The 26,856-nt window shown below is 39.5% G+C and overlaps 2 protein-coding genes across 3 annotated transcripts; both read left to right on the plus strand.

Annotated features, from left to right (window-relative positions):
- The first annotated feature begins 272 nt into the window (after positions 1 to 272).
- Positions 273 to 5,492, plus strand: LOC117298828 (stress-associated endoplasmic reticulum protein 2-like). Its single transcript, XM_033782163.1, has 3 exons — positions 273 to 472; positions 1,692 to 1,764; positions 2,888 to 5,492. Exons 1-3 carry the CDS (start codon positions 389 to 391, stop codon positions 2,923 to 2,925), a joined length of 195 nt encoding a protein of 64 aa, XP_033638054.1. The 5' UTR covers positions 273 to 388; the 3' UTR covers positions 2,926 to 5,492.
- Positions 5,493 to 6,747: 1,255 nt separating this feature from the next.
- LOC117298829 (multidrug resistance-associated protein 5-like) lies at positions 6,748 to 26,239 on the plus strand. 2 transcript variants are annotated; one of them, XM_033782165.1, is made up of 27 exons: positions 6,748 to 6,833; positions 8,755 to 8,886; positions 11,647 to 11,877; positions 12,476 to 12,631; positions 13,077 to 13,224; positions 13,923 to 14,171; positions 14,345 to 14,521; positions 15,005 to 15,152; positions 15,346 to 15,497; positions 15,952 to 16,059; positions 16,423 to 16,629; positions 17,034 to 17,336; positions 17,590 to 17,859; positions 18,354 to 18,557; positions 18,917 to 19,187; positions 19,667 to 19,869; positions 20,414 to 20,536; positions 20,912 to 21,041; positions 21,482 to 21,764; positions 22,065 to 22,251; positions 22,691 to 22,780; positions 23,151 to 23,340; positions 23,793 to 23,952; positions 24,649 to 24,727; positions 24,973 to 25,086; positions 25,448 to 25,612; positions 26,005 to 26,239. In XM_033782165.1, the coding sequence occupies exons 3-27, from the start codon at positions 11,687 to 11,689 to the stop codon at positions 26,098 to 26,100; spliced, it is 4,404 nt and encodes a 1,467-aa protein (XP_033638056.1). In that variant the 5' UTR covers positions 6,748 to 6,833; positions 8,755 to 8,886; positions 11,647 to 11,686; the 3' UTR covers positions 26,101 to 26,239. The 2 variants fall into 2 exon arrangements, with proteins under 2 accessions (XP_033638056.1, XP_033638055.1); XM_033782164.1 differs by lacking the exons at positions 6,748 to 6,833; positions 8,755 to 8,886 and adding an exon at positions 11,112 to 11,229.
- Positions 26,240 to 26,856: the final 617 nt, after the last annotated feature.

Raw genomic sequence — 26,856 nt, forward strand, 5'->3', positions numbered from 1 at the left:
CGTGACAAGAGGGTAGGGGTACCCGAGTCAACTCGTACCCGAGTCAACGCGTACCCGAGTCAAATCGTATCCGAGTCAACTCGTACCCGGTACTTTGATGAAAATTGTATAAAGTTACGTTAAAAACAATCAAATGAATATAAAACAGTTAAATTGAATCTAAAATTATATCATGTTTTAAGTAGAAGTTGTTATGGAGCGAAATACATTTTAGTCTGAAAGGCACTACTTTCAATCGGATGAATATTACTTTAATGCGTTCAGTGGTTCGACCTTTGACCCAAGTGGATTACGCTTTTTGCTACGTGGATAAAAAATTGCTGCCAAAGTTACGGCTATTGCCTTATTATTTCCGAAGATCTTCGACCAAAAACAACCAAAACAAATCATGCCGAGCAAACAGAGAATGAGACTAGCGAATGAGAAGGCATCGAAAAATGTGGAGAAAAGAGGAAATGTTCCAAAATCATCGGTAAGATAAGTTGGTTACGTTTTTCACCACCCACTGCTATGTGTGGGATGGGGAGGTCGGCCCCTTTACCTAATCCGTTATGTTCACACACAAGCATATGGATGGGTCATGGAAAATGAGGACATATAATTCAATACGTCCATCTTGCCCCTTTCGTTCTTTCCTTTAGCCAGCCATTGGACTAAAACTTATTATTTATATTGACGTAATATTGTTAATGAATAATGTTAAATTCACTATAAATTAGGCTAGTTATTTTTAATTGTTATTTTGTACTTTTTAAAAGTTCAAGCAAATTCAAGTGGTGTGTGGTCATTTGAATTTGGTTTTTGATTGAAATGAATGTATGAAGGTGATTGAAAACCCCCACCTAAGTTTCTCCTACCTTTTACTACTGTACTACTCTACTACTATCTTGATGTTGTTTTGTAACCCTCGACCCTCCTGCCTTTCTTTGCTGTTGAGATTTGTGACTAAGCGAAGCGTAAGAATTAAAATAATTAACAAGATTTTTTTTGTATTGGTTTGCGGTAACACCATGTGTGTATCTACTTGCCAGGTAGAGTTTGATATCGCATTCACGAATAACCTTTCATTTCTGTTTAAAACAAACTTGGTCTGTAATCAACGTTGATCGATACACTTCCATTTGCCCATTGAAAAAGGGAAGTCAAGTCCAATATACATTAGTTGGGACCGATATGGAAAACTAAATAAAATTTGTGCTGGTCTGTAGGATGCACAGATACCTCATACTCTCTACCACCTGTGTATGCACGGTTTCTATTTTCCAACAAATCAAAATGCACATAGAAATTATTTCCGTAATGTTTTTATCTTGCCATCTCCGTAATGTTTGTATCTTGCCATCTCCGTAATGTTTGTATCTTGCCATCTCCGTAATGTTTGTATCTGTCTCCGTAATGTTTGTATCTATCTCCGTAATGTTTGTATCTTGCCATCTCTGTTATGTTTGTATCTATCTCCCTAATGTTTGTATCTTGCCATCTCCGTAATGTTTGTATCTTGCCATCTCCGTAATGTTTGTATCTATCTCCGTAATGTTTGTATCTTGCCATCTCCGTAATGTTTGTATCTTGCCATCTCCGTAATGTTTGTATCTTGCCATTTTTAATAATTTAACCATGCTTTATACCAAACTCCAAAACCTTTCCATTCCATTATTTGTGAATTAGTTTTGATTACTTTCTTTCTTCAGAAACCTTCAGACGACAAATACCCAGTTGCTCCATGGTTATTGGGACTCTTCATCTTTGTGGTTTGTGGATCAGGTAAGTAACTCAGAACAAGACGAGACATATATTAAGCGGCCTTTTTATTCTTGAAGAAAGGGCAAGGGCACCAATTAAGACATCTTCTCCTTGGTTAAAGGAACACGTTGCCTTGGATCGGTCCAGTTGGTCTTTGGAAAAGCATTTGTAACCGTTTAAAAAAAATGCATATGGTTAGAAAGATGTTTTAAAAGTAGAATACAATGATCCACACACATTTGCCTCGAAATTGTGTGGTTTGCCTTTTACTTTGCGAACTAACATGGTCGGCCATTTATAATTTGACTCCCATAAATGGCCGACCGTGTTTGTCGACGAGGTAAAAGGAAAACCACGCAATTGAGTGATACTTGTGGATCATTATATTCTACTTTTAAAATATATTTCTAATCATTTGCATTTTATAACAAACGGTTACAAACGCTTTTCACAGACCAACTCGACCGATCCAAGGCAACGTGTTCCTTTAAGGTGCCCTATGGGGAAATTAAGGAACTATGTAAGAGGCACCAAAGCAATGATCAGAAGCAATGGAGGAAATCACATACTTGTGCCCCCTTGAAACATCAGGCTTGTTTCTTAGTGTTTTTGTGACAAATTTGACATTATCACTAAATGTTAAGGTATGAAAAGCATTCTAATAGAAAGAGGTTTGAGAAATAGTTTGCAATGAGTCATACAAGATTTAGTGTAGTTTTTATCCCTTGTGTACCTGGTGTATGTATTTGACCATACAAGGTCATGTTAGATATGGATTGGTCAATGTTGAGCCGAAACTGGCATGATGAATTTTCAACATTCCTCTGTTGTTTTTACCGAATCTTGGTCATCAGCATTCTGTCAATTGAATTCAGTGACAAAGAAAGTTGTTTTGAGATTGTAATTCCAGGCCCACCAAATCAATAGGAAAGACACTGACTCTTATTTGAAAAGTGCTTAACCCACATAATTGAAAACAATCATATTATTCTAAACTGTGGGTTGAAATCCCACCTGAGTAATATTGCTGTGATTTTTTTTACAGAACTCGGGAAATGCAGAGTATACAGTGCTAAGTGTAAGGGTAAAAGTAAAATTGAGTATTAATCATATTCCAATTGTCCTTTACTTTTCTGTCTTGCAGCCATTTTCCAGATTATTCAGTCGATAAGAATGCAATAGACGGACCGAGCCTTCATCTTAAAACTCAACCATAGCGACTACAGAATCCCTACACTCCGCAAAAAAAAAACTCTGTATATAAACGATGATGAATAAAAGACACTACTACATGTACGTACGTTTTGACTGCATTATCTAAAATTATTGCTGGGAGGTCACTCGCAGTTATAGGCGGGTCTATACCTCTCTCTCTCCATCCTCTTGAGGGCGCCATTTGAACTGTTTGGAGAGCTTTTGCATTAACACAGAATGACGGCTTACACCCATCATGGCCTTCGTCGACAGATAACAAAGATGGACAGCCGTCGTGTTTATTATTTTGTTTCTTTCTTTCTTTCGTTAAATGGATTGATACATTCCATTCATCTCAAGTCCCTAGGCTTCATTGACTTGCTCAAGTCTTCCCACTCCGTGGCATAAATGCTGGTCGATAAATCTGAACTAAATCTGACGCTTCTGGACCTCATTGTAAATCACAAATGATTTTTTGTGTCCGGGAGTTATCAATTGAAAGCTGTTTAAAATCATCAAAACTGAATCATAGTCATCTACATGTTCATTGGTCATGCCAAAAGTAAACTTCACTGGGCAGCGTAGGCCAGCATTACGTTAATCTAATGATGCAAAAATATTTCCTTCTTGTGATGTCAGAATAATCAAAATGAATAATAAAATGAATATATGTAACTAACTATTGAATCCAGGTTCATTTTACTTTTCATATAATCTTTTGATTTGGACAGTTCAATTTGATTCAGGGCATAATACAATTGTGTAATTGCTTACCGCAGTATTCTGTGCTTGCCGAACCCTGTAGTGCAGGGCCCACTTGCATATACATAGCTGTTAAGCAGAAAATGCTGCTTAGCAAATTTCCAGTTCAAGTTGCAACATTGTAAACTTAATTCATATAAGGCCTTATCGTCTGATAATGTGGTGGAATATTGGATGTGCTGAAGATTTTGAAACTTTTGTTCTCAAACATGGCTACATTTGAGATGAAAAGATTTCTAGGGATAATTGGTTGTAAAATGAATTATGTTTGTATAAAAAAGCAGTGGATATTCTGCAATCCGGGAATCACAAGCAAAACTGTCCAAGATTATTTTATTCAATTCATGCACACAACTGGCATAAATTTCCTTGACAACAAATCAACATCTTTTTCTGTTAAGTTCTGCAGTTGGTCAGAAGAACCATACATTGATGTTGCATCTTCAAATTCTATTAAAATGTGCTAACTGTACTGTAAACATGCCAAAAATTACCTGCTTGTTACAACCATTAATCATTTGGCTATTTTTGTTCTGAGCAACTTGTCATCCATATGTTTAAAATATCTTTGGAAGAGAAACATCTATGAGTGTTAACAATCAAGGATGTACCGTCCAATTATGGATGCACAACGCCTAGAACTTAAAATGAATAAAATGCAAATATTAATCTAAACTGGCATAACGTTTAGGAGATAGGAGATTAATGATTGGTTATCCTGAGCACTATTTGGATTTGAAAAAAACTTCTAGAAAGTGTTAATTCAAGGACAAGATTATATGACATCAGATGCCATTTCAATTCCATAGAAATGCTAAGCAAATGTTAATGCTCAACATAGCCGGTCACCAGTCACATTACTCCACTGGTATTTGGCTGGTAACCTGTATCTGCTGAGCACTAGTGTTGACCACTGCTTACCAGGTCTGTGAAATTGTGCACATGTTATTGCCTTCAAAATTTTGCCACAATTTTCGGTGTTTCTTTTGTTTTGAAATTTGCTTCGAAATTATTATTTTTGTTGTTGATTGGTTGACATGTTATTTGATTCTCTTAATTTATCATTTGTGACTTTTGTTGGTTATGTTAAAGTATTATTGTACGTGTAAGTCCTTTACTGTGGAATTATGTAAATTGCATTTCGCGCGTGCGTACTATAATTCTTTGTACAGCAAAAATGAGAGAACATCGCACTTTATTTGTATGGTCTGACGTAGGCATGACGCACACACGTTTGTGCGTCATCAAGTGCATAATTCTATACTTGAATTTGCCCACCAAATCTGTCTGTACGCATGTGTGATTGTAATTAGCATCCTTTTGTTAATGGGAAGGACTAATTTTTGGATTTCTTTTTTTTCAAACGAACAGTTACAATCTTTGCATTTCTGGTAAAACTTTATTATGAACTTATTTAAATGCGCCCTCTTTAATGACACATGTTGTGACAATTTGAGTGTATAAGATTTCCAGATTTGTACATAAAATTTAAATTCAAATTATGGCCTATTTTCATGGTAAAAAAGTACGACCCAAGATCCTTGGACATAATTTACTCGCAATTTATCAAGAAGGACATTACATCAATTTTTGTTTCCCACAATGTACGCGACCAAAACGAGACTAGAAGCAAACTTAGTCTGGTACCTTTGAAGTGCCATACTGTGTTATACTAAACAAAAGAAAAGTGTGGAGCCTAAACAAAGACTATGGTCGTGGAGTGATATCGCATGTACTTTAAACATTTTTGTTTTTCCCCCGATTCAAAATAAAAACCATGAATTTGCCTGAAACCTGACTGACAAAATGAGTTTATTCAAGTTGTACTTTGTATAATATTCCATAAAAATAAATAAATAATAAAATCAAAGTTCTTCTCAGTGTATCAAAAATCAGCTCAGTTTAGTCTCGTTATTTTGTCTGAAAATAAACTTGGTGTCAAATTATTTGGTTTGCGGTAACACCATGCATAAATCTATACCTACTATAGGCAGACTATTCTTTAAAGAACTTGACTTGCTTTCTACTACTACGGAGTAGGTTTTCGGAACTTTGGTGTCAAATTATTTGGTTTGCGGTAACACCATGCATAAATCTATACCTACTATAGGCAGACTATTCTTTAAAGAACTTGACTTGCTTTCTACTACTAGGGAGTAGGTTTTCGGAACTTTGGAGACTTCTCTACTAACGTGGAGTAGATTTTCGGAATTCGGGGAACTTTCCAGTTCTGAACACCCCAAAATATACATTGATACCTCTCGATATGCCTCAAAACCCATAAACTTGGTATCCTCATTCAAATCAATAAAAGCGGTGTCGATTGTGTTGACAGAGAGGGCGCTCTAAATACGCCGATGAAGAAATAAATCATCACTATGGACCACCTGTTTAGAATTGACCGCCACAGAGAAATTTAATCTTTGATAAAGCTTAAAGGGGTAAGGTATAGGTCTGGTAATCACTCTAAAAACTTATTGCAATACAAACTTTTTGTTAAAAGCCTTCAGCAGCTTTCGAAAGTAAAGCATTTTGTGGAACATCACTTTGAAATAGGGCAGTTTTGTAAAAATAAAAACATCATTTTTGTGCGACCCGAAATTTAAATCTTAGTAGCGTTACTGTCGGCAACTTTCTCAGATTGTGTGTTCCTATTATTAGGGATTGTTCTTCATGCGTAGACACATTCGCTCCAGAGATTCACATAGGAATAAAACAAAACAGTTCCACCAACTAGAGTTAAACTTTGCCTTTAAACGCATAGGACACAAAAAAGACACATAATGCCAACCTGAACTTGATTGTACACAAATTAATATGTTGGTTAAAGTTCACTCCGTAACACACATCGTGGTTGTTGGTCTGACCCTTAACCTTGCACGTTATTGGTGGATTATTTATGGAATACTTTATTCCGCCTGTTCGGCAGTCGATTTGGGTTTGGATGAGACTGAGGTCGGTCAGGTTCTGTGTGAGACGTAAGGAGTCCACAGGTAGGTACCTCTTAAAATTTTGCTGTATTTTATGCAGGTTGGGACCTATCATCACGTGAGTGGGAGTTAACGAAACCAAATATTAAGTTAAATCGGGACTTTTATAAACAAGTTGTTCAGTCTTTGGAGACAGATGCAAATGTAAGTGGATATTGTTATGATCTGCAGCAGTAGATCCTTGTTTATAGTCCGTTCAACTTTGGTTTTGGGCATTATCTTGAAACAATCGATTGCTAGAAATAGTTTACTTATTGACACTACAATTGTTTTTACTCACATACATGTCATGTATGCTCACTACTTGCTGCTATCTAGACACTGTATACAGAAACCCATCCCACTATAATGCCACCTGTATAACTGTACATGTCATGTTATTTGCCTTTGTGAGTTGATGACTTTTGGTGGCTAATATCAGAACGCTCGAATTTCGTTAGTGTTGTCATGGTAACAGCCATAGCCGTAGCCAAGGTTAATTTATTCATAAGAGGCTATACAATGGACCACGGTAAAACATTAGCTCTAGCTGACACTGAAACAGTGCATACAAATACGGGAGCTAGGCTGGGCTTGGCTTTTTGTTGTTTCTTTAACGACATAACGAAAGTCATAGTGGTCATAAAAATGTAGGTGAGAGGTTATGCTGAGCGTTCTTTGCTCCTACACTGCATACGTATGGATGTGACGTCACAGAATCAAGTTCAACACCGAACTTAGGTATGCGAGAAATGGCAGTGGGAAGTTGTGGGCTTGCGTTCCCATGACTTCCTCCCTGTGGAGTAAGGCAAGAGGTCACGAACTAAAGTCACAACGGTCGGTCGAATCCTAGTCCCGCAGCCTACCTTTTGGCCTCGGTTGGGGCGGGGCTGGTATAATGGGTGGGATGCGCGCTCATACAAATGCCAAAAATGAATGGCACTTTATATTTCATTGGTCCCTGAAGAACTTTCCTGCCTCATTCACACCAATTCATAGGCTTAACGAAAACGAGGCTGAGATGACAACATTGCAAAAGAGGAGCATTTTCATACATAAAGGATCCAAGACATTCTTTTCACACCAGAAACCAGAAACACATAATCTCAGGTACAGGTTGTTACATCCATAGCTCATTTTCATAACAACACTTGTATAACGCAACATCCACCTAGAAGTAGAACAATAATAGGCGTTCAAGAAGGGACAATAAAGAACAATTAATTGGGAAGTTTCAAAGGAGTTTTGAATCTAAACACGGGAATAAACCATTATTTACTGAACAGATACAGTTGTATCTTTAATCTAAAGTTATGATCCCTGCATATTTATAAATTTTAGCTCCTATTTTAGTCACCATGAGCTTGGACATGGGTGGTACAATAAGGACCACCTTTGCCCCACCGCTTTGCACCTCCCTCGACCCCCCCCCCCCCCCACCACCGGTGCACGGTCCAAACCTTTGACTTGATTATTACTAAATGGCCTCAATCAATAAACAGGAATTCTTAGTTCATAGTGCACTGGGGTGAAGTTGTTAACATGTCATTATAAACGGTGTATCCATCGTGATATTGATAGTATACCTGATCAGACTTCCTCTGGCGGTTGGGTGTGAACAGACGTGAATTAGGAATCGGTAAGATATTATATATTATATTCTTACAATTATTTTCTTGAATTTTACTCACGAAGTTCATCGACTGCATGCTATTATTGAAAGGTAAATTTAAGCCACCTTCAAAAGCCCGCGCCTTCCCGGCTCTTGTGGTAATTCTATTTTTTTACGAAACCAAAGTGTTTTACTATGAAGTATTTAAAGGTAAACTTTCTTAATTTCAAATTGTTGTAACATTATAAGCTATGAAAACTGACATAGATTTTCAGCGCAGAAAAAACATCTTCCCTGACAGAATCGTGACAATATAAGTACCATGTAACTTCACAACGTTCTGACTGTCCCGGGTAAAAAAATATAAACTGCGCTTGTTATGAATAGAAGCTTTGCGAAGATATTTCAATTGGACGTTTTCATGAGTGAGGTCTGCAAGCAAATTGTAATGTTCTTTTCTATCTCTGATTACAGAAACAAAACCACCTTACACGAAGCAACGATTTAGCAGTGACTGCTCCATCTATAGCATGTAACCTTAAAAGTTAAGCGGCCATTTTGGATCTACACCAAACGAGACTTGGTGGTCATTGACAAACCGTTAAGGTAAGTCCAGGCTCAGCAACGACACATGATTGGTTGAATTCGGAAAAAGTATTGACAATATTTTAATTTTGTGAAGAAAACTGTTTACAAACTACCGGCTAATACCAACAGCGTGATAATTATTTCGTATAACTATAAACAGTGGTGTATTAGCTATTTTCCCCCACTGGGGGCATGGGAGCTTGTTTTTCCTTTTGCAGTAGGCCCCTTATGTATCGCGAATTTTTCGTGGGGGCACCTTGGGGTGCACTTGAAAATATTGTTCCCCTGCGTATACGATTACTCATCGTGTGTTTAGAAACATGTTCAACACAATATTTGGCAAGAGCTCACATTGGCAAGCAATTCGGAGACACTAATGAGATACTATTATTTATTTGAAAAAAGGAGAGTTTGTTTGCTGGCAATTAATGCAGTCGGTCGCAGGAGAACAGAAGTTCCCTCTAACAAAAACTTCCCAGTGTGCGAGGAAATAATTATAATAACATAGACTTTGCTTTTTAAAGGTTTCCATTGAATGTCAATGCTTACTGCTTCTATCAAAATGGAACAATTTTGTCTAAATTTTTACTGCAATTTTAGAATGTTTAATGTATAGTATATAAATGTGTATTTTTTATGAGCTAGGTCTGGGAGAGCACATCTTTTTTGATGACAGTTTTTGGACTTTTGCCCTTCCCTGGACGGCCTGTGCTTGTTTTATTGTTTTGCTTTTTTTTGTCCGAAGAATTAAAATAAATAAAATAAAATAAAATAAATAAATAACAATGACGCTATACCAATCAAAACAGGCAAACTGTACTTGTAAAACTATAAATTTACAATATTATTCATTGGCCTTTAAAATGTACCTTTTTAAATAACAAGTTCTAAAACTTGGTAGATCGAGTCCATTTTATCTGATGGTGTTTTTAGGCTTGTTGGTTGTGGTTTTCAGAAGGGGTGTGCCGCGCGAACTTTGTAATGGGTCCATAGGTGACGTCTCGCGCCCACAAAAGAATCACCTGTTTCTAAACTTATTTCTGGTGATACAGTATCGCTTTGTTTGGATTATTATTAAACATTAATGGAAATATCTGATTCAGGCTAAATCGTTTCATATTGGTCTGTTTATGAAGGTTCATAGTGGATAATGGTTTCAAACATTGGGTCTGTATAGACCTACTGTAGTCACTGATCATATCAAAGTCTAATTATACAGGCAGATGATAATGTACTATTAATTATTTTTTGTAACTGCTATTGAAATTACTTGCGCTGTAGTAACAAAATAGGCCCAATGGTTGCGTTTGAATTTTTAAGTCACACTCAGACAAGTTTGGTTCTTACAAAATCCTTATTTTTATACCCACTTTGAGAATCAAGAAATGACACGCTTTGTTGTTGGTAATAGCCCCAATTTTTTATGTCATCGCCCCAACTTGTTTCCCATAAAAAATCCCACACAAAAAACAAACAGCTAGGTTAATCACAAAAAGTTATTTTTATAGAAGGTTGTTTAATTCTGATTCTAGAATCAGTCGATCAGAGGTTAAGGTCAGGGTAGGCCTCGGGGGCCGAATCAGTTAACGGCATTTGGACTGGCTATGGCACCCGGGTCTTTATTTATTTTTACCGGTCCGTCGGAAAGCACAACGCCGGTGCACATTGGTCCAAGTTTTTTTTGTTATCCACCGGCAAAGGCATCCCATTTTTAAAACAAGCCAGTGTTTCAATTTTGTTTGTTTTTGTATAAACATAAACTAGAAGCTATTATGATCCCGTGCCTGAGGATAAACAACTTAAAGAATCGGGAACCATTAATATTATTGCTTTGAGCTAGGGAACTCTTTTTAAAACACTTAAATCCTACTATCCATTCTATCCATGTCACCCCCTCCCTCTGATAATGCGTTTGTGTGCCTGCATGGGAATAGTTGTATGGAAAAATATTAAAATATATCAGGGCCATCATGATTTCTGCAAATCAAATATTTAAATACCATATTTTGCTGACAAGCATAGGCCTGCTTTGCGAATGTTTTAAATATTAGAATTAGCAGAATTTTATTAGAATTTGTGTTCATCAAAATGGGGGCTGATCTGGCTGGTGTGCGGTGCAGTCGCCAAATGGAGCGCACAGCCTGCAAGTACTGCAATCAGCCGTGGAAAACTTGTTTCTTCTGATGACGCCCCCAAGAGTCCAATAATTACATGGTAAACAAAACGCGCGCTATGGACTGATCATCAATGGTCAAAAGTATGTGCTGCATTTTGTTGAGCAAAGTTGAAGTTTCACTCCCAAAAATGTGGATCCAGAAATTATTTATGGTTTGTGGTTTCGGTGGCCACCTTATGAGGATGGTGAGTCAGTTAAACAGGATTTGGAATACATGTCATATTTTGTTACAAATCACTGCAAATGGTTTTGGTACGAGATGAGATTGAGAAGGAAAGGAGAATTCCGGACCCCTCTTACTCTTACTTAGTCTTAGGTTAGGTTGGGGGGGGGGGGTGTGTGGGGGTTCTTTTGAGATGAGAGGGTTGTTTTCACCAAGGACAGGGTTATCTATATTTTTCTCTGAACCTGCTAAGCTGACTTTAAAACATAGCAGAGTCGGTGAAAATTTACTCATTTTTGTTGACCCGTTCACTACCTTTTATTTTTTATTAAACCTAAAACTAACTAAGTACTATGTTATTAACTGGTCCCGGACATTATTATTAATATTGATCAAGGATTCAAATTAACTTGTCTATCCCATCATTCTCTCTATGCAGTTCACATCTCCAACCCGGGGCATAGGGTAAAGCTGCAACCATGACCCCTGACCCATCTAAAGACTTCCTGCGTTCGGGTGTAGACAGCGGCGCCCTTGGAGACATCCGCACAGATGAGGATGTTGAGCTCAACGCAGAACCCAAGACGTACGATGAAATCCGTCGAAGACGACGGGGGTATCGTTATGGTCGGAGGCTCAAGGTCCTCGTACCTGTTCGGCCAAGTCAGACGTAAGAATGGTTTCCATTTCATACAGGAATATAAACTTAAAGAAAGAAGGGAAGCATTGTTGACTGAATTGCCTCCATGAAATGATAAATGGGCATCTTGATAAACTACCAGAAGATCGACTTATACAAACCCCAAACCTGACAGATGCAGATGACGTCACTCAAACAAGTTTGAAATTCCTATACTACCAACTCACAAGTTTATGCCAACTCTTTTCCCCTGAACCTCCAGCTGTCAAACATAACTCAATCATGTTCCAACAATATTGAAAGCTGCTGTTCTTAGTGAAAAGTCTATTCTTCCTTAGTCCACCCTCCGCCACCTCCAGTCAAAACTGTAACCAGACTGTGGAATATTAAACCTTTCTGCTTTCATAGCATGCTGACTGTACATTGTTGCTCAGCAGATAAAGATAATTACCAAAAAAAGCAAAAAAAAACAAAACACAAAAAACTACCCAGAAAAACAACAAGTTAATACAATCTATTGTTAATTTCCTGCAATGTCTACTTATAGTAAATTACAAATAATGTGAAAAAGTCCTGTTTCTATAAAGAGGATTGATATATTTTCAATTGATTGTTTCCTATAATTCAGTGGACACCGAGCAGTCTACGACTCTTACGGTCTGTTGTCGTTTGTGTTTGCGACATACATGACAGAGATCTTCATGAAAGCCTACACTCGGCTGTTGACTTTTGCAGATCTCTATGAACTGTCTCCAGCAGATACGGCGTTAGTAGCGGGGTTAAAGTAAGTCAAACCTCCAGAGCTTGAAGTTTGGGGAAAATCCACGCGACATCAAGGCTTGTACCTCAACTATTTCACTGGACAAGAATTTGTTAAAGACACTGGACACTACTGGTAGTTGTCAAAGATCAGTCTTCTCACTTGGTGTATCTCAACATATGCACAAAATAACAAACCTGTGACAACTTGAACTCAATTGGTCGTTCAAGTTGATAGATAATAATGGAAGAAAAAAACACCCTTGTCACATGGAGTTGTGTGCTTTCAGATGCTAATTGGTATGACACTGCTCTAGAATTGCAAAGGTCGTGGGTTTGAATCCCACCCAAATAATATGCCTGATTGTTTTCACAGAACTCGGGAAAGTACTGTGTATACAGTGCTAATTCGGTTTAAATATATTCTTTATCCTGATGCAAATTCAACATTTTTTTCTTCTCATATTCAGGGTTGAGGAGTTATGGAAGGAAGAAATCCGCAAGAAAGGAATTGAGAAGGCCTCCTTGGCGTGGGTCGTTGTAAGATTCATCCGGACGCGTCATATCGTTGCCTATATGTTTGGCTTCACAGCCATCAGTTGCAGTTTCATTTCTGGTGTAAGTTTCAAAACGTTCACTTCAACAAACCGTTGGTTCAGTCTTTTGCTCAGATCTAGGTCTAGTCTTGATTTTGTTTAAAACGTAATCAGTGATATCGCAAGTTTCGCAACAGAAATTACTGGAGAAGAGATAATCAAACATTGGATGAGATATCAACCAAACGGTCCTCATTTGAACCCAAAACCCCTGCCACGCCGGGCAGATGCTCTACCAACTGAGCTATGAGGCACAGCCATATACTCCCTCGGGAGAAGAGATAGTATAACACAAACATCTGGCTCATCTGCCCAGTCCCTTCGAGTTGGCCTCCAGAGCAGACATTGGTACGCCCTCTACCAAAATAAGCAAACAGTGTCGTCAATCAAGACTAACTTGGGTCTTGAACTTGTTACATGAAAAAGGATGTCTGTTTTTATGTTCATCTTTGAGGATAATAAAAATAATAATAACAATATAATAATCGTTTTTTATATAGCGCTTTATACACCCGGAGGGGGTCTCAAAGCGCTTTCAACATTAGAACCCCTGGTCACTGGGCCATTCAATTCATTCCTTAAACCATCTCGGCTCCCTGGGGCGTATAAAGCCTGTGCCGCCAAATATGTAGCGCACTAAGCTAATCAATCACAAGAACAATCTTTGCCCTCGCAGGTATTATAAATTTTTTCAGAACTTTTTAAAATATTTTCTTTCAGTCCTTTGTGATTGGGCAGCTTCTTGCCTTTGCCAGTAACTCAGACCGCGAGTTCAGAAACAAGAACTGGAAAACTGGTTTGATGTGGGTGGGCATACTCATTGGACTCAATTTGTGTAGGATTCTCTTGGATACGGTGCATTGGAGTTTGAATCTGCAAACAGCAACGAGAGCTCGCTCTGGGATTCTCGCCATGGTGTTCCAGAGAGTTGCCAAGCTACGTAGTCTGCAGGAACGAAGCGTTGGAGAGGTAATGATAATAATAATAATAATAATAATAATAATAAGAACTTACTCTGATTCAAGAAACAAGTAATAAAGTGGAGAGTTTCAGCCATTCGCACCAACCTACCTCAAATAAAATCACATAAGTCATTTGTTAAACTCGCCTTTTACTCTGAAAAAATCTTCTTGTATTTGCAGATCGTCAACATCTGTTCCAACGACTCACAGCGAATCTTCGATGCCATTGTCTTCGTTAATTTCTTATTCTTCTCCATCTTTCTGCTTTCGGCTATCCTTGGCTATGGCTATTACGTGGCTGGCTGGCCAGCTCTAGTCGGTGTCTTCTCTACGTTTGTCATCTTTTGGCCCCTGACGGTGAGTCCGACTGGGAATTTCCAGCCTTGGAATTAAGTGGAGGCCACACCCTTTGCTGCCCCTGGTCTTGGCCTTGGTGCCCTTTCAAAAGTTTCCCATAGACTTTAAGATTTTGCAATGGCAGTGCCCTTAGCAACATGAAAATGGCCTTGCCCTCTCAAAGATGAAATTCTGTCCTGGATTTCTGTTCAATGTGATTGATTTATGGACCATGAACCATATCTGGCCTCGACTTAACCCACAGCACCCACAGCAATTGGGACTTAGCAAACTAACAGGAACTTTTTTACAAGAGCAGGCCTCAAAATAACCCACGGTACCCACAGCAATTGCTACGATGCCCTGTGCTTTCGCTGTGGTGCCCTTTGAAAAGTTCCGATACCAATTGACATTCTCCTCATAGAAGTGCCCCTGACCAGAGATTGTTGTCAGTGAGAACAATAGATTAGAAAGTTGTTAACTGTCTTTTTTGTCCCTTTTCAGATCGTAATGGGTAAGCTGCAATCAATGATCAGACAGCGAAGCATCAAAGTAACTGACTTGCGAGTACAGAAGATGAACGAACTCTTAACATACGTCAAGTTGATCAAGATGTATGCTTGGGAAGTGCCATTTTCCAAGGCCATTGCAGGTACACTCAAAACTCACAAGTCTGCTTTTTAAAAATTTATTTTAAAAATCCATTATACTTCATGCTAAGAAAAAGTTTTTAATCTCAAAATTCCAGATTTCACTTGGGGTGCTTGTTGCATTTCGTCACACCCCTGCCAGACCCTTAGTTACTCAACTGAATGCAAAATGTTGACTCTATTTGATATCCCCAGCAATCAGAGCTAAAGAGAGAGGTTACTTGGAGAAAGCTGGCTACATGCAGAGTATGATCATCGCTGTGTTTCCATTGACACCCAACGTTGCCACGGTGATCACCATCATCATCGCCACGGTGATAAACTATGAGGGTCTGAATGCAGCAGGGGTGAGTTGAATTTTTACATTTCAAGTTATATAAAGCCTTACTTGACTAGAGCAAGCTAGTTGAAACGTTGAGACCTATAAAGAAACCACTCCGTGGTAGTGAAGTTGATAATGAGAAGTCTCCTCGATCCACTAGAATTAAAGTAGTAGATGATGTTCTACTTTCTGCCCAGGCAGTAGTTTAGAACTGAGAAGTCTCTTGAGTTCCAAAAAATTTACTCGGTGTTAGTTGAAGACAGAGCAAGACGAGTTCCTTAAAGAACATAATCTACCCAGCAAGTAAATACACACATGGTGTTGCCACAAACCAAATATACAAGAACAAGCTGATCATAAACAGACTACCAGCCAAAACTGAATGACTTATTAACCGGTTTCCTGCAAGTTTTACTAAGCAGACAAATTCAGCCCAGGTAAACTAACCAAGAAACTCATCTTCTTTTCGGTTTGTCAAGGCCTTCACTCTGGTATCGGTCTTCGGTTCCCTCGGCCTTGTCTTGGGTCCCACCCCATGGGCCATCCGTGCTCTCGCCGAGGCCAAGATTGGTGTGGATAGGTTAAAGGTAAGTTTAGATTTGGTGAAAACAGAACTGAGCAGTTCTGGTCAGTTCTTTTTGACTGCAGCATTCTACCTCCAAAATCATTCACATTTGTCAAAAAAAAACTTACATGGTTTGGTACAAGTTTAAAGAAAAAACAACATGATGGTTTTTCCCGCTTTATTGCCCCTAGGTGAAGAGAAGCATTTATAGTAAAGCATCTTGCTCAAGGACACAAGTGTCGCAACCAGGATTCGAACCCACACTCCGATGACTAAACCACCAGAACTTGAATTTGATGCCCTTAACCACTCAGCCATGACACCAAAGATCTGATATAGGATGTGATGTTATATGTGATAATTTTGTGAGATATTTTTCTTTCAGAGCATTCTCATGATGGAGCCAGCAGTACCCATGAGTATCATGCCACCCAATGACAAATACAGCGTCGTCATCAGAGATGCTGTCTTCTCTTGGGACAAAGTCAAGGACGACAACAAATCAGCTGACAAATCTGACAAGAAGGATGGTCCTGCTTCTAAGCCCGCTGCCGTTGTGTTCAAGAATCAACGAGTAGATTTCTCAGTCCAGGTTAGTGTTAAAATCACGACTAAGACGACAGAGAGCTAGTTGAAAGGTTGAGACCAATTAAGAAATCACTCAGCAGCAGTGAACTTAACAACGAGAAGTCCCCCCAGAGAAATATTCCAGTGAATACCCACGGAGTCGTTTAGGGATCGTAAACCCAATCAAACTCGCATCATGTTCAAGAAGCAGTCTAAGTACCTAATAAAACCTTTTTTGCTGCTGGATTCGAACCTGGGGTCCTAAAGATAGAAGGTAACGAAGGAGATCACAACACCAACCCAGATGTTTGAATTGAAAACACAGAATTGTGAGTAGTGTACAATGCACATTTTAAGGAATATAATGAAACTTAAAGGAGGAAAGGAAACTTGAAGGAGTAAATTAAACATAAATTCTATCTTTCTCAGGTTTCTTTGGATGAAGATGATACTGACTCTTCCTCCTCCTCCTCCTCCTCCGAGAGCTCTCAAGGAAGTACGACACCCCTACCAAACGAGGGCGACAATCATCCTAAAAAGATGAAAGCAAATGGTATTGATGGCGCCAGACCAGAACGCGATACTAGCGTTACTAACTGCAAACGTCGTAAGAGCTGGAATGACGAAGAGATTGAGCGTTTGATTGGAGCTTCTAAACACTCACCGGTCGTACTACCTGATCCCTCTGTGGTTACGGATACATTGTTCGATATCAACTTTGTTCTGGAGAAGGTGGGTTTTTCCCTGGAGTTAATTTGCAGCTCTCGCCTTAAAGGCATTGGACACTTTTGGTAATTACTCAAAATAATTGTTGGCATAAAAACTTACTTGGTAACAAGCAATGGAGTGCTGTTGATAGTATAACATTTTAACAAAAAACGGCTCCCTTCGAAGAGGTAATTTGTTACTCACATAATAAAAGACTTCAGGCTCAAATGAAACGACCAGTTCTATTTACCTATAAACTTTGGCATTTGACCCCTAGGGTCGTCTAACAGGTATTTGTGGCAGTGTAGGTAGCGGCAAGACGTCCTTGGTGGCAGCCATCTTGAACAACATGCACATGCCCAAAGGTCACTGCGTCGTCAGCGGGTCGATTGCTTATGCTGCTCAAGAGGCATGGCTTTTCAACGCAACTTTGAAAGAGAACATCTTATTTGGGATGCCGTTTGATGAGGATAAATACGATAACGTCATCTGGGCTTGTAGTTTGAGAATGGATCTAGAAATCTTGCCAAACGGAGATCAGACCGAGGTATGTCACAGAAACCAATTGATTCACTTTGTACAATGTTTACAGGGAACCAGTTTCAAGCATTGTAAAATGTACACAATGTTCAATGGTTCCCTTCTTTAAAGCCAAACTGTTAAGTAATTTAGTACATTTTGAAAAAAATAATTTTTTATTGTCCTTCAATTACGAATCCTTGGTAGTAAAGTTTATAACAAGAAGTCCCCTCAATCCACAAAGCAAACGTGGTGGTCCTTGGCAGATTTGTTACCTGAATTCAGAAAATCTACTCCGCGGTAGTAGAGAAGTCTCTTGAATTCCGATATGTATCCCGCGGTAGTAGAATATAACAGCAAGACAAGTTCTCAAAAGGAAATAATCTACCAAGCAGGTAGATATATAGATGGTTTTACAGCTAACCAAATATACAAATTACAATCATATTCTAAAGTATCTTTTTTTTGCATCAACCTATCTTTACAAAAGTGGAATCAAATCATCAAATCTTTTTTCGCTAGATTGGAGAACGAGGATTGAATATGAGCGGTGGTCAGAAGCAACGGATCAGTCTTGCCAGAGCCCTCTACGCTGACCGAGATATTTATCTCTTAGACGACCCTCTTAGCGCTGTAGATGCTCACGTTGGTAAACACATCTTTGAAGAATGCATCAGCGGAGCTTTGAAAGGAAAGACTGTTTTGTTTGTCACTCACCAGCTTCAGGTTTGTTTGTTTGTTTGTTTGTTTAGATGATCTTCCCGCCAAGGGAACTCGGCAAACTCTCACAAGGGAATATAAACACCAAGCTGGCAACAGTCAATTTCTGTCTCATACAAACATCTATGATTATTAGTTGCAAAACACAAATCAAGAAATTGTGTATCAGCAACTCAGACAACAATACTAATTCTCTTGTCATTGTGATGTCAGAAGTGCCTGTGACCAGAGGAAAATTGCTGTGCCCTTTCAAGAATGAAATTCAAAGCCTGTGTGTTTAATACAAACCAAAAGCGTTGATTTTATGAAATAAACTGTTGGAATTCGACCTCTGACTCTTAACCATTGACTCTTGACCTTTGCAGTACTTGAAGGATTGCGATGTCGTTCTTACGATGGAGAACGGTCGTATCGCTGAGCGAGGTAGTCACGGGGAGCTGATGGAGAAACAAGGACTCTACTCCAATCTCATCGAGACGTTTCACTCCAAGCAGGAGGATGATGATGATGAAGAGGAAATGATGGACGAGGGGTCGGACGTAAGACTCCAGAGGGCGCTAAGCACGATGAGTACACGCTCTCGTGCCGAGAGTGTTCTTGGCCAGGTGGAAATGGAGGCTGCACCAACTGATGACGGTAAAGGAAACAAGTGGTGTAGGTCAAAGGACTTAAGCTCTGGTGTTGTCAGCAGCAGAGTGTTGGTTAACATCCCAGTCATGATACTTGGTCCCTTGATCAAGGCACTTAACCATACTTGCTTCTTAAAAAATGGGAAGGTATTGTATTCTGCTCTACCAGCCAAGCTCCTAGTGGATGATACCCATGCCTACATCCTTACAGACTGTAAAGGGGGTAACCCCTGATTCAGCCCCAGGAGTAGGTGGCAACGATTGAAATGTTTGAAATGTGTTGAGAGAGTGAGTGTTTCTTATGTCGCTGGGTAGCTTGTCCCAAAAGACTGGTGCAATGTGAGTAAATGAGATTTAGGTACAACAGGTCGAGTTGAGGCAGCAGAACGGAGAGGATGAAGACTGTGCTTAAGAAGAAGATCTTTGATGATGATGCCTCATGATGGTTCCAACTGTTTCTTGACCTCTTGTATTTTTTCTTTTTAGGTACATTGATCTTAGCGGAGGACGTTGGTGAAGGTAAAGTCAAGTCCGAGACGTACATTGGATACATCAAAGCCATGGGTGGTCCCCTGATAGTTGGTGTGCCATTGTGTCTCTTCACCGTCATGTTGGGTTTACTGACGTTCAACAACTACTGGTTATCATTGTGGTTTAACGACTTTCTGAACGGCACAATGACTGAGGAGGTAGGTAGATATTCAAGGTAAACTTAAATACCCCAGTCAAAACTACCTTCCTCTGGGTTTGTGAGTAGTTTGCGATGGATTTTTAGGCATTTTTTCAGCCATTTTCAATCGCACATGCTGTCCGACCTCCCTTTTATTGTGACTTAGTAATAATAAGACTCATCGTGAGTGGATAATCTTGGGATTAACAGAAGAGAAATTGAGACTACTGAAGCTTAGGAAAGTGATTAACTACAGTTTCTCTTTAAGTAGTTGACAACTTGCTGAAGAGCAGTAGAGTTTTTCTTACAAACTGGTTGCAATAAAGGGGTCTACAAACCTATCAGGGAGGGTAGCAAAAAATATAGAAAAGTAAGTTGGGAGTTTGGCTGTCGTGTCCAAACAACTTTCAATTTACAACATTAGTTTTCATAGTTTTGTTAGCAGTAAATGGCATGATGGTTAATTCGGAATTGTCGATGATTTCAATATTGATTGCAACAATGATTCAAGTTGTAACGATGACGAGAGATTTTGATCTTTAATTTCCTCTTTCTTTTCTCAGGAGCTTGGTAGGCCGCCGCTGATTGGAGATAATAAATACATTTCTATCTACATGATGGTATATGGTCTCTCATTGGTTGGTGTCTTCGTTCTAGCGGCATTCAAGAGTGTTCTATACATGAAGGTATAAAAGCTTCAAACCATTTTATTTATTCTGGTTGTGAAGACAAGGACTCTCAGAAAAACAAACCTAATCACTCAACAAGCTTAGAACCCAATGGAGAGAAGACAAGGAAGGAAGTTTCAGTTTTAGATGTGGGAGGAAAACCACAGAGAATTATTCCAGTACAATACTCCAGGACAAGAAAAAGAGTTTCCATAACTGCATTTTAAACCACCGCACCTTTGCTATTTAAAAGGAATAAAGCGTATTTCTGCACACCTTACAGGAAAAATAATCAGCACTTTGAGATGCAAATCATGTGCGATAAAGTGCTATTAATTCATTAATATTCCAACATAGTTTGGATTTCTTATTATTTATGATTTTCATTTATAGGCCGCTCTGAACGCTGCGTCTAACATGCATGACACCGTCTTCCTGAAAGTATTCCGCAGCCCAATGAGTTTCTTCGACACCACTCCGACCGGCAGAATCCTCAATCGATTCTCCAAGGATTTAGATGAAAGTAAGTTGAAAGCCAAAAACCTCAAAGATTATTTTCAGTTCTCCAAGTGCTGACTGCTAATAAGAAGTCAGCACATCAAACTAAATCACTAGTAGAATTTGAAACTTTGCATGGTGAAAGTATAACTGAGATAGGTTTGCATTAACACCATGTGAAAATCTCTTTTAAATGATGTTTGATTAGTGTTGTTCTGGAGAGCGCTTCACGTGGGGGTGTTTAAACGGCTGATAAAGACATGGCTGGAGCTGTTTATAACTGGCTGGCTTTGCGTGTTTGGCGCGCAAGCTTATGTGCACCAATTTAACTTCTTATTGTCTACCTCATAATTGTCAGCTTGGGCCTTTATCACACCGCCACGACCCTGCCGGTTTTAAACGACCATTCAAGAACTCATCGCCACTCTTTTATTCCCTTATTAATTTGCATTTTTTTGTATTCAGTTGACACGCTTTTGCCGACTAATGTAGAGTCTTTTATGGCCCAGCTCTTCAACTTCGTTTTTGCTCTCGTCATGTTGTTGATCGTCTTCTGGCAGCTGATCATGCTCATTATTCCCATCACCTGCATCTTCTACCTCATCCTCACCTTATATCGCAACACGATCCGCAACCTCAAGAGGATTGAGAACGTGACTCGTTCTCCATGGTTCTCCCACATCAGTGCGACATCCCAGGGGCTTGCTACGGTGCATGCTTACAACAAGACCAAAGAGTTTATCGTCAGGTAAGTATGGTGCCTCCTTAAAATATTTTTGGGTTGAATAAAGACAAATTGACGAGAGCAGGATTTCAACCTTTGACCTCTGCTGATAAGGAACCCCAGAGATCGAGTCCAGTGCAGTTGACTGCTTGACCGTTCAGCCACCACACACAAAGATTAAAGTCATTGAAATCAAATTAGTTGAGCCATCTAGTCCTAATTCAATGTTGGCATTGTTGGTGGTCTTCATATTTTATCAGATTGAATGGCTTCTGAATGACACCCGATTTTTCAAAAGCGATTTTGTTCTTTTCTTGTGACCAGGTTTCGGAATCTTCTGGACAACAACTCCTCGCCACTACTAGTGTTCAGACTTTGCAGTCGATGGGCCGGGGTTCGACTCGACTTCTTGGTAGTGACTCTCTTAGCATTGGTTAGCACGGCCGTTGTCCTCATGCCGTCCTTCTTCCCAGCTGCCACTGCTGGTCTGGCCATTACTTACACACTAAGGGTGAGTTAACCATTGATGCTGGGATGGAGGTTGTAAGTGGGTTATTTCCTACTCAATGAAAAGGAGTGAAACAGGAATCATTGTGAAACCAAGAAGACATTCTCCTAGAAATTGGTAGGTTCTAGATTTGAAACCACGTGAAGTGATCATTGATTTTTTTTCTGCAGGACTGGTTGATTATCGGGCATGTAATTTTTCATGATTTTTTCTGATTTCAAGATTTTCTCAAAATCTCCTTGAGGCTTCAAGTTTTCTTGAAAGAAGTAAATCAATCAGAGAGAGAAATAGACACCTTGTGTCCAATCTTGGAGTTTTGTATTTTGAGCGATGCAGAGAGTCTATAGGCCTGCAAGCCATTTACCAGGAATGTTGACATTCTTGAAATCTCATCTCTGGTTTAAAACAGTGTTGTTTTGTTTTGTTTTGTTTTGTTCGGTAGTTGACAGGTTGCATGCAGATGTTGATTCTAATGGCATCAGAGACAGAAGCTCGCTTCACATCGGTGGAGAGGATCCTGTCTTATATGAAGGTAAGGATGGTTGTTTGTGTCAACTTAGACAACTTTCACCAAAAACAAAACGTAAGAAAACAGACACAATTAGTCCTTGAAAAGACGTGACATAAGATAAGTTTTGAGAAGAGATTTGAATGTTGTGGTACAAAGACAAGATCTTAGATAAAGTGGTAGAGAGTTTCAGATGTGGGCGCGAAGTTGAAGAAAAAGCCCCGTCACCCCAGGAGTGTATAGACTTGGGTTCAATGAAAGCATGAAAAGCGACCATCAGAGGCTCTCGAGGTGGCAGGGCTGAAGATGATCTCTCGCACTACTGACTGACTCAACCCAATTGAATACACTTTCTTCTAAATGGTTTGCTTTTTATTCTCTTTTCTCTACCTAGGACCTGAAAATGGAAGCTGCGTTGACGATCAAAGATAAGAAGCCGCCTAAAAGTTGGCCCTCAAAGGGAGACATCCGCTTCAAGAGATATCAGATGAGGTACAGAGAAGGTTTGCCTCTCGTTATCCGAGGGATCTCACTTCATATTAGGCCGATGGAAAAAGTTGGCATCGTTGGACGAACCGGATCTGGTAAGAAGGATTAGGGCTAGGGTTAGGGGTTAAGGCTAGGGATTAGAGCTAGGGATTAGAGCTAGGGATTAGAGCTGGGGATTAGAGCTGGGGATGAGAGCTGGGGATATCGCATTATATTGTCTGTAACTAAAAACTTGTTGCAAAACTCCAGTGCGTTATTCTTTGCCTAAAGAAATGGGAAAATGTCTTATAACCATTACACTTCAGTGAAACAAAAATAGAAGACGAAGACGACGAAAAAGATGGTTTCTTCCCGGATGAGAGTAAGACCCAATTTAATTGACGAAAAAAAAACAGGATACCAGTCACCAATTGTATATGGCCTGTGGCAGTTTGGCTGGTAACCTAAAGTATCATATTGATGTGCTGAGCTACTTCTTGTACTGAAGCAGCACTTGGTCATGGTAAATTAATTTCCTCTTCATTCTTATTCTTCATCATCTTACTAGGTAAATCCTCTCTTGCCATCGCACTGTTCCGTCTAGTCGAGGCATCAGCTGGAGACATCTTTATCGATGATGTGAATATTAGCGAGATCGGACTTCATGATCTACGTCAGAAGATCTCAATCATTCCTCAGGATCCTGTCTTATTTATCGGAACGGTTCGGTAAGTAAAGGATGCCTCTTCATGTTTATCGTTGTAATTTTATTTATTTCTTGCATCAATAACAGGATGGATAGGAAACAAGAAGAAATGTTTAGTTTTAGATGTGGGAGGAAAACCCAAATGGGGAAACTCACGCAATCAGGAGGCGACTGAAAACCCAATTCACATGCAAGGCTCCAGTCTCAGGTGGGATTCGAACCGGGGTCCACAGAGGTGAAAGGCAGGGAAAGAAATCACTGAGCAAACCTGATCCCCCTAAATAAGACTTGAAAACCTCATTTCACAAAAGATGAAATAGTAAAATCACAACAAAATGGCAACCTTTTTTCTAGGAAAAGAAAACAGGGCAGACCTTGAGCAAGATGGAGAGGTAGTTATGCCACGTGGGATCAACAACCTCATCAAAGACATATCACATAGAACAGAAATACTTCCCACATATCTGTACACAGCCCAAAAGAAGATAAAATAAAATCTTAGATTTCCTGGAGATTGGACTGCCTATTTCTGTTAATGTTTGATATGAAGAAACGGGCACATCTCAAAAACTTGTCGGCTACTTTTACAGAAATTGTTTCCATTTGACCATTGTAGTATCTTGCCTGCCAGAAAGAACCTGGAATGTAACAAAGTCACTGTTTTTGTAAGCAAAGTTACTAAATTGTTGACAATGCTTCTTCCCTTGATCCATGCTAGATACAACCTTGATCCGTTTGAGCAACAATCTGAGAAGGATATTTGGCAGGCTCTTGATCGCTCTTACATGGCTGATAAGGTAAGTAGTACATCTTCACATCTTAACTCTAGTGCCTCTAAACTCCTAAATCACAGCCTTCTTATGTAACGGCTTTCATAAGAAAAATTAAAGCCCATCAAACTCAAGCTCTGGTGTGTTTTTTTATCAGCAGAGTGTGGCTTCATCATTGATTTATACAATGAACAAATTCTTCTGAAGTAGTCTCATGTTAAACCATTCCAAAAGGATAAGAACCTAATAACTTTCTCTTGTTGCTACTGTAGATTCGGTCACTAGAGGGCGGGCTTGATGCACCTGTTGTAGAGGGTGGTGATAACTTCTCTGTTGGTGAACGACAACTCCTGTGTATGGCAAGAGCTCTTTTGAGGAACAGTAGGGTAGGTAGCCAGTTATGATTTCTAGTTTGAGTTTGAGTTTTGAATCTTACTTTGACACATCAGATCCTTATGTCAGACAAGACCACTGCTCTTTCATGACACATAAACACTGAATCTCCACCTTTGACCTCACAGACCCCAGTTTAAGACAAAAGCTGCTGTGGATGTTGAACACAGATTTGATTCTTGTAAAGTTTGATCGTCGACCTTTGACCCCACAGATACCAATGTTAGATGAAGCCGCAGTTGTTGGACACAGTAATCTTTTGACTTTGACCCTTCGCTCCACAAATCCTAATGTTCAATGAAGCCTCAGTTGAACACACATTAACTCTTTGACCTTTAACCTTTGCCCCCACAGATCCTGATGTTAGATGAAGCCACAGCTGCTATTGATACAGAGACGGACTCTCTGATCCAGAAGACAATCCGTGAGGCTTTCAGTGACTGTACTATGCTGACCATTGCTCATAGACTCAACACTATCATGGACTCGGACAGGATTCTGGTCATGGACGATGGAAGGGTAGGTACACAAGTCTCATCACCAAGACTCATGCTTAGTGGTCAAGTGCCAGGGTCATGGAAACCTGTAGAATTTGTCATTGCAGAACTTATAAAAGAACTTTGTAACAAAAAATTACCAGAGAAAAGTTGAAAGGAAGGTTAGACCCTGCATGGGAATGTGACAACATGTCTTTGGGTGTAAGTTTATCAAAAGAAATCATCGAACTTTGTCCTTATGAGCCATTGTATTGCCTACAGCTTTATGATACTGGAAAAAAATACTTTGTGTTTCCCGAAAAAAGGTACTTTGTGTGCCTTGAAGAAGGGCTAGAGTCTTGGGCTATTACAGGCACAAAACATTCTAGGTAGTTATAAGAAATTACGCCTAAATTGTTCTACTTTATTCAACAGGTTGCAGAGTTTGACAAACCGTCCGTGTTGCTGGCCAAACCAGACTCACATTTCAGCCGAATGGTCGCCGCCACTGAAGCACAACAAGAGGATTAATTAATATTCATCATATGCAAACTTGAAATATGCAAATTGAATTCATATACATATTCATTAAGTAGTGGTTTGAAGGCTTAGAATTGTTAGAATGCAACTATAAAACATGGTAATTTTTTAAATGTTAGTGTGATATATTCTAGTTTATAACACCCCTTGCAAGTATTCTGCCTGCTCATTGGTTTAGAGCGCGTCACATGACATGTCTAAGTTTTGCTAGACGATGGCCGTGTGATAGTGCGTCGGTTTGCCATGCGCTAGTCCGAAGACTAGCACACGGCGCCGTGCGCTAGTCCGACAGACTAGCACACGGCGTGCAGTACCCAGACGTCCGTTGCGTGTACGAGGATGATAAATTAATAGTCTGTAACCATTTCGGATTGCACGACACTACATGCAACACAGTAAGTAAAAGTGTTTGCAATCTGTATTCGCGTCGTCCGTGGATTGTAGCATTCAGGTCTGTAACTTAATAATAATAGTACAGTATTTAGAAATGTTTGGGTGTTATAAAACAAATATTGACTGCTTTTACTCGTGCAATAGTTAAAAACTATGACTCCCTTGGTGATCCCCGGAGCGTTCTATTTTCCCGAGGCTTCGCCTCGGGAAAATAGAACGCTCCGGGGATCACATCGGGAGTCATAGTTTTAACCATAGCACTCGAAGCAGTCAATATTTGTATATAACCCTACTATATACAGTGTGGACACTGTGTACTTATACACTTGTTGAATCATTTCAATCGACAACTTG

Source organism: Asterias rubens, chromosome 13, assembly GCF_902459465.1.
Source record: "Asterias rubens chromosome 13, eAstRub1.3, whole genome shotgun sequence".
Lineage (NCBI taxonomy): Eukaryota > Metazoa > Echinodermata > Asteroidea > Forcipulatida > Asteriidae > Asterias > Asterias rubens.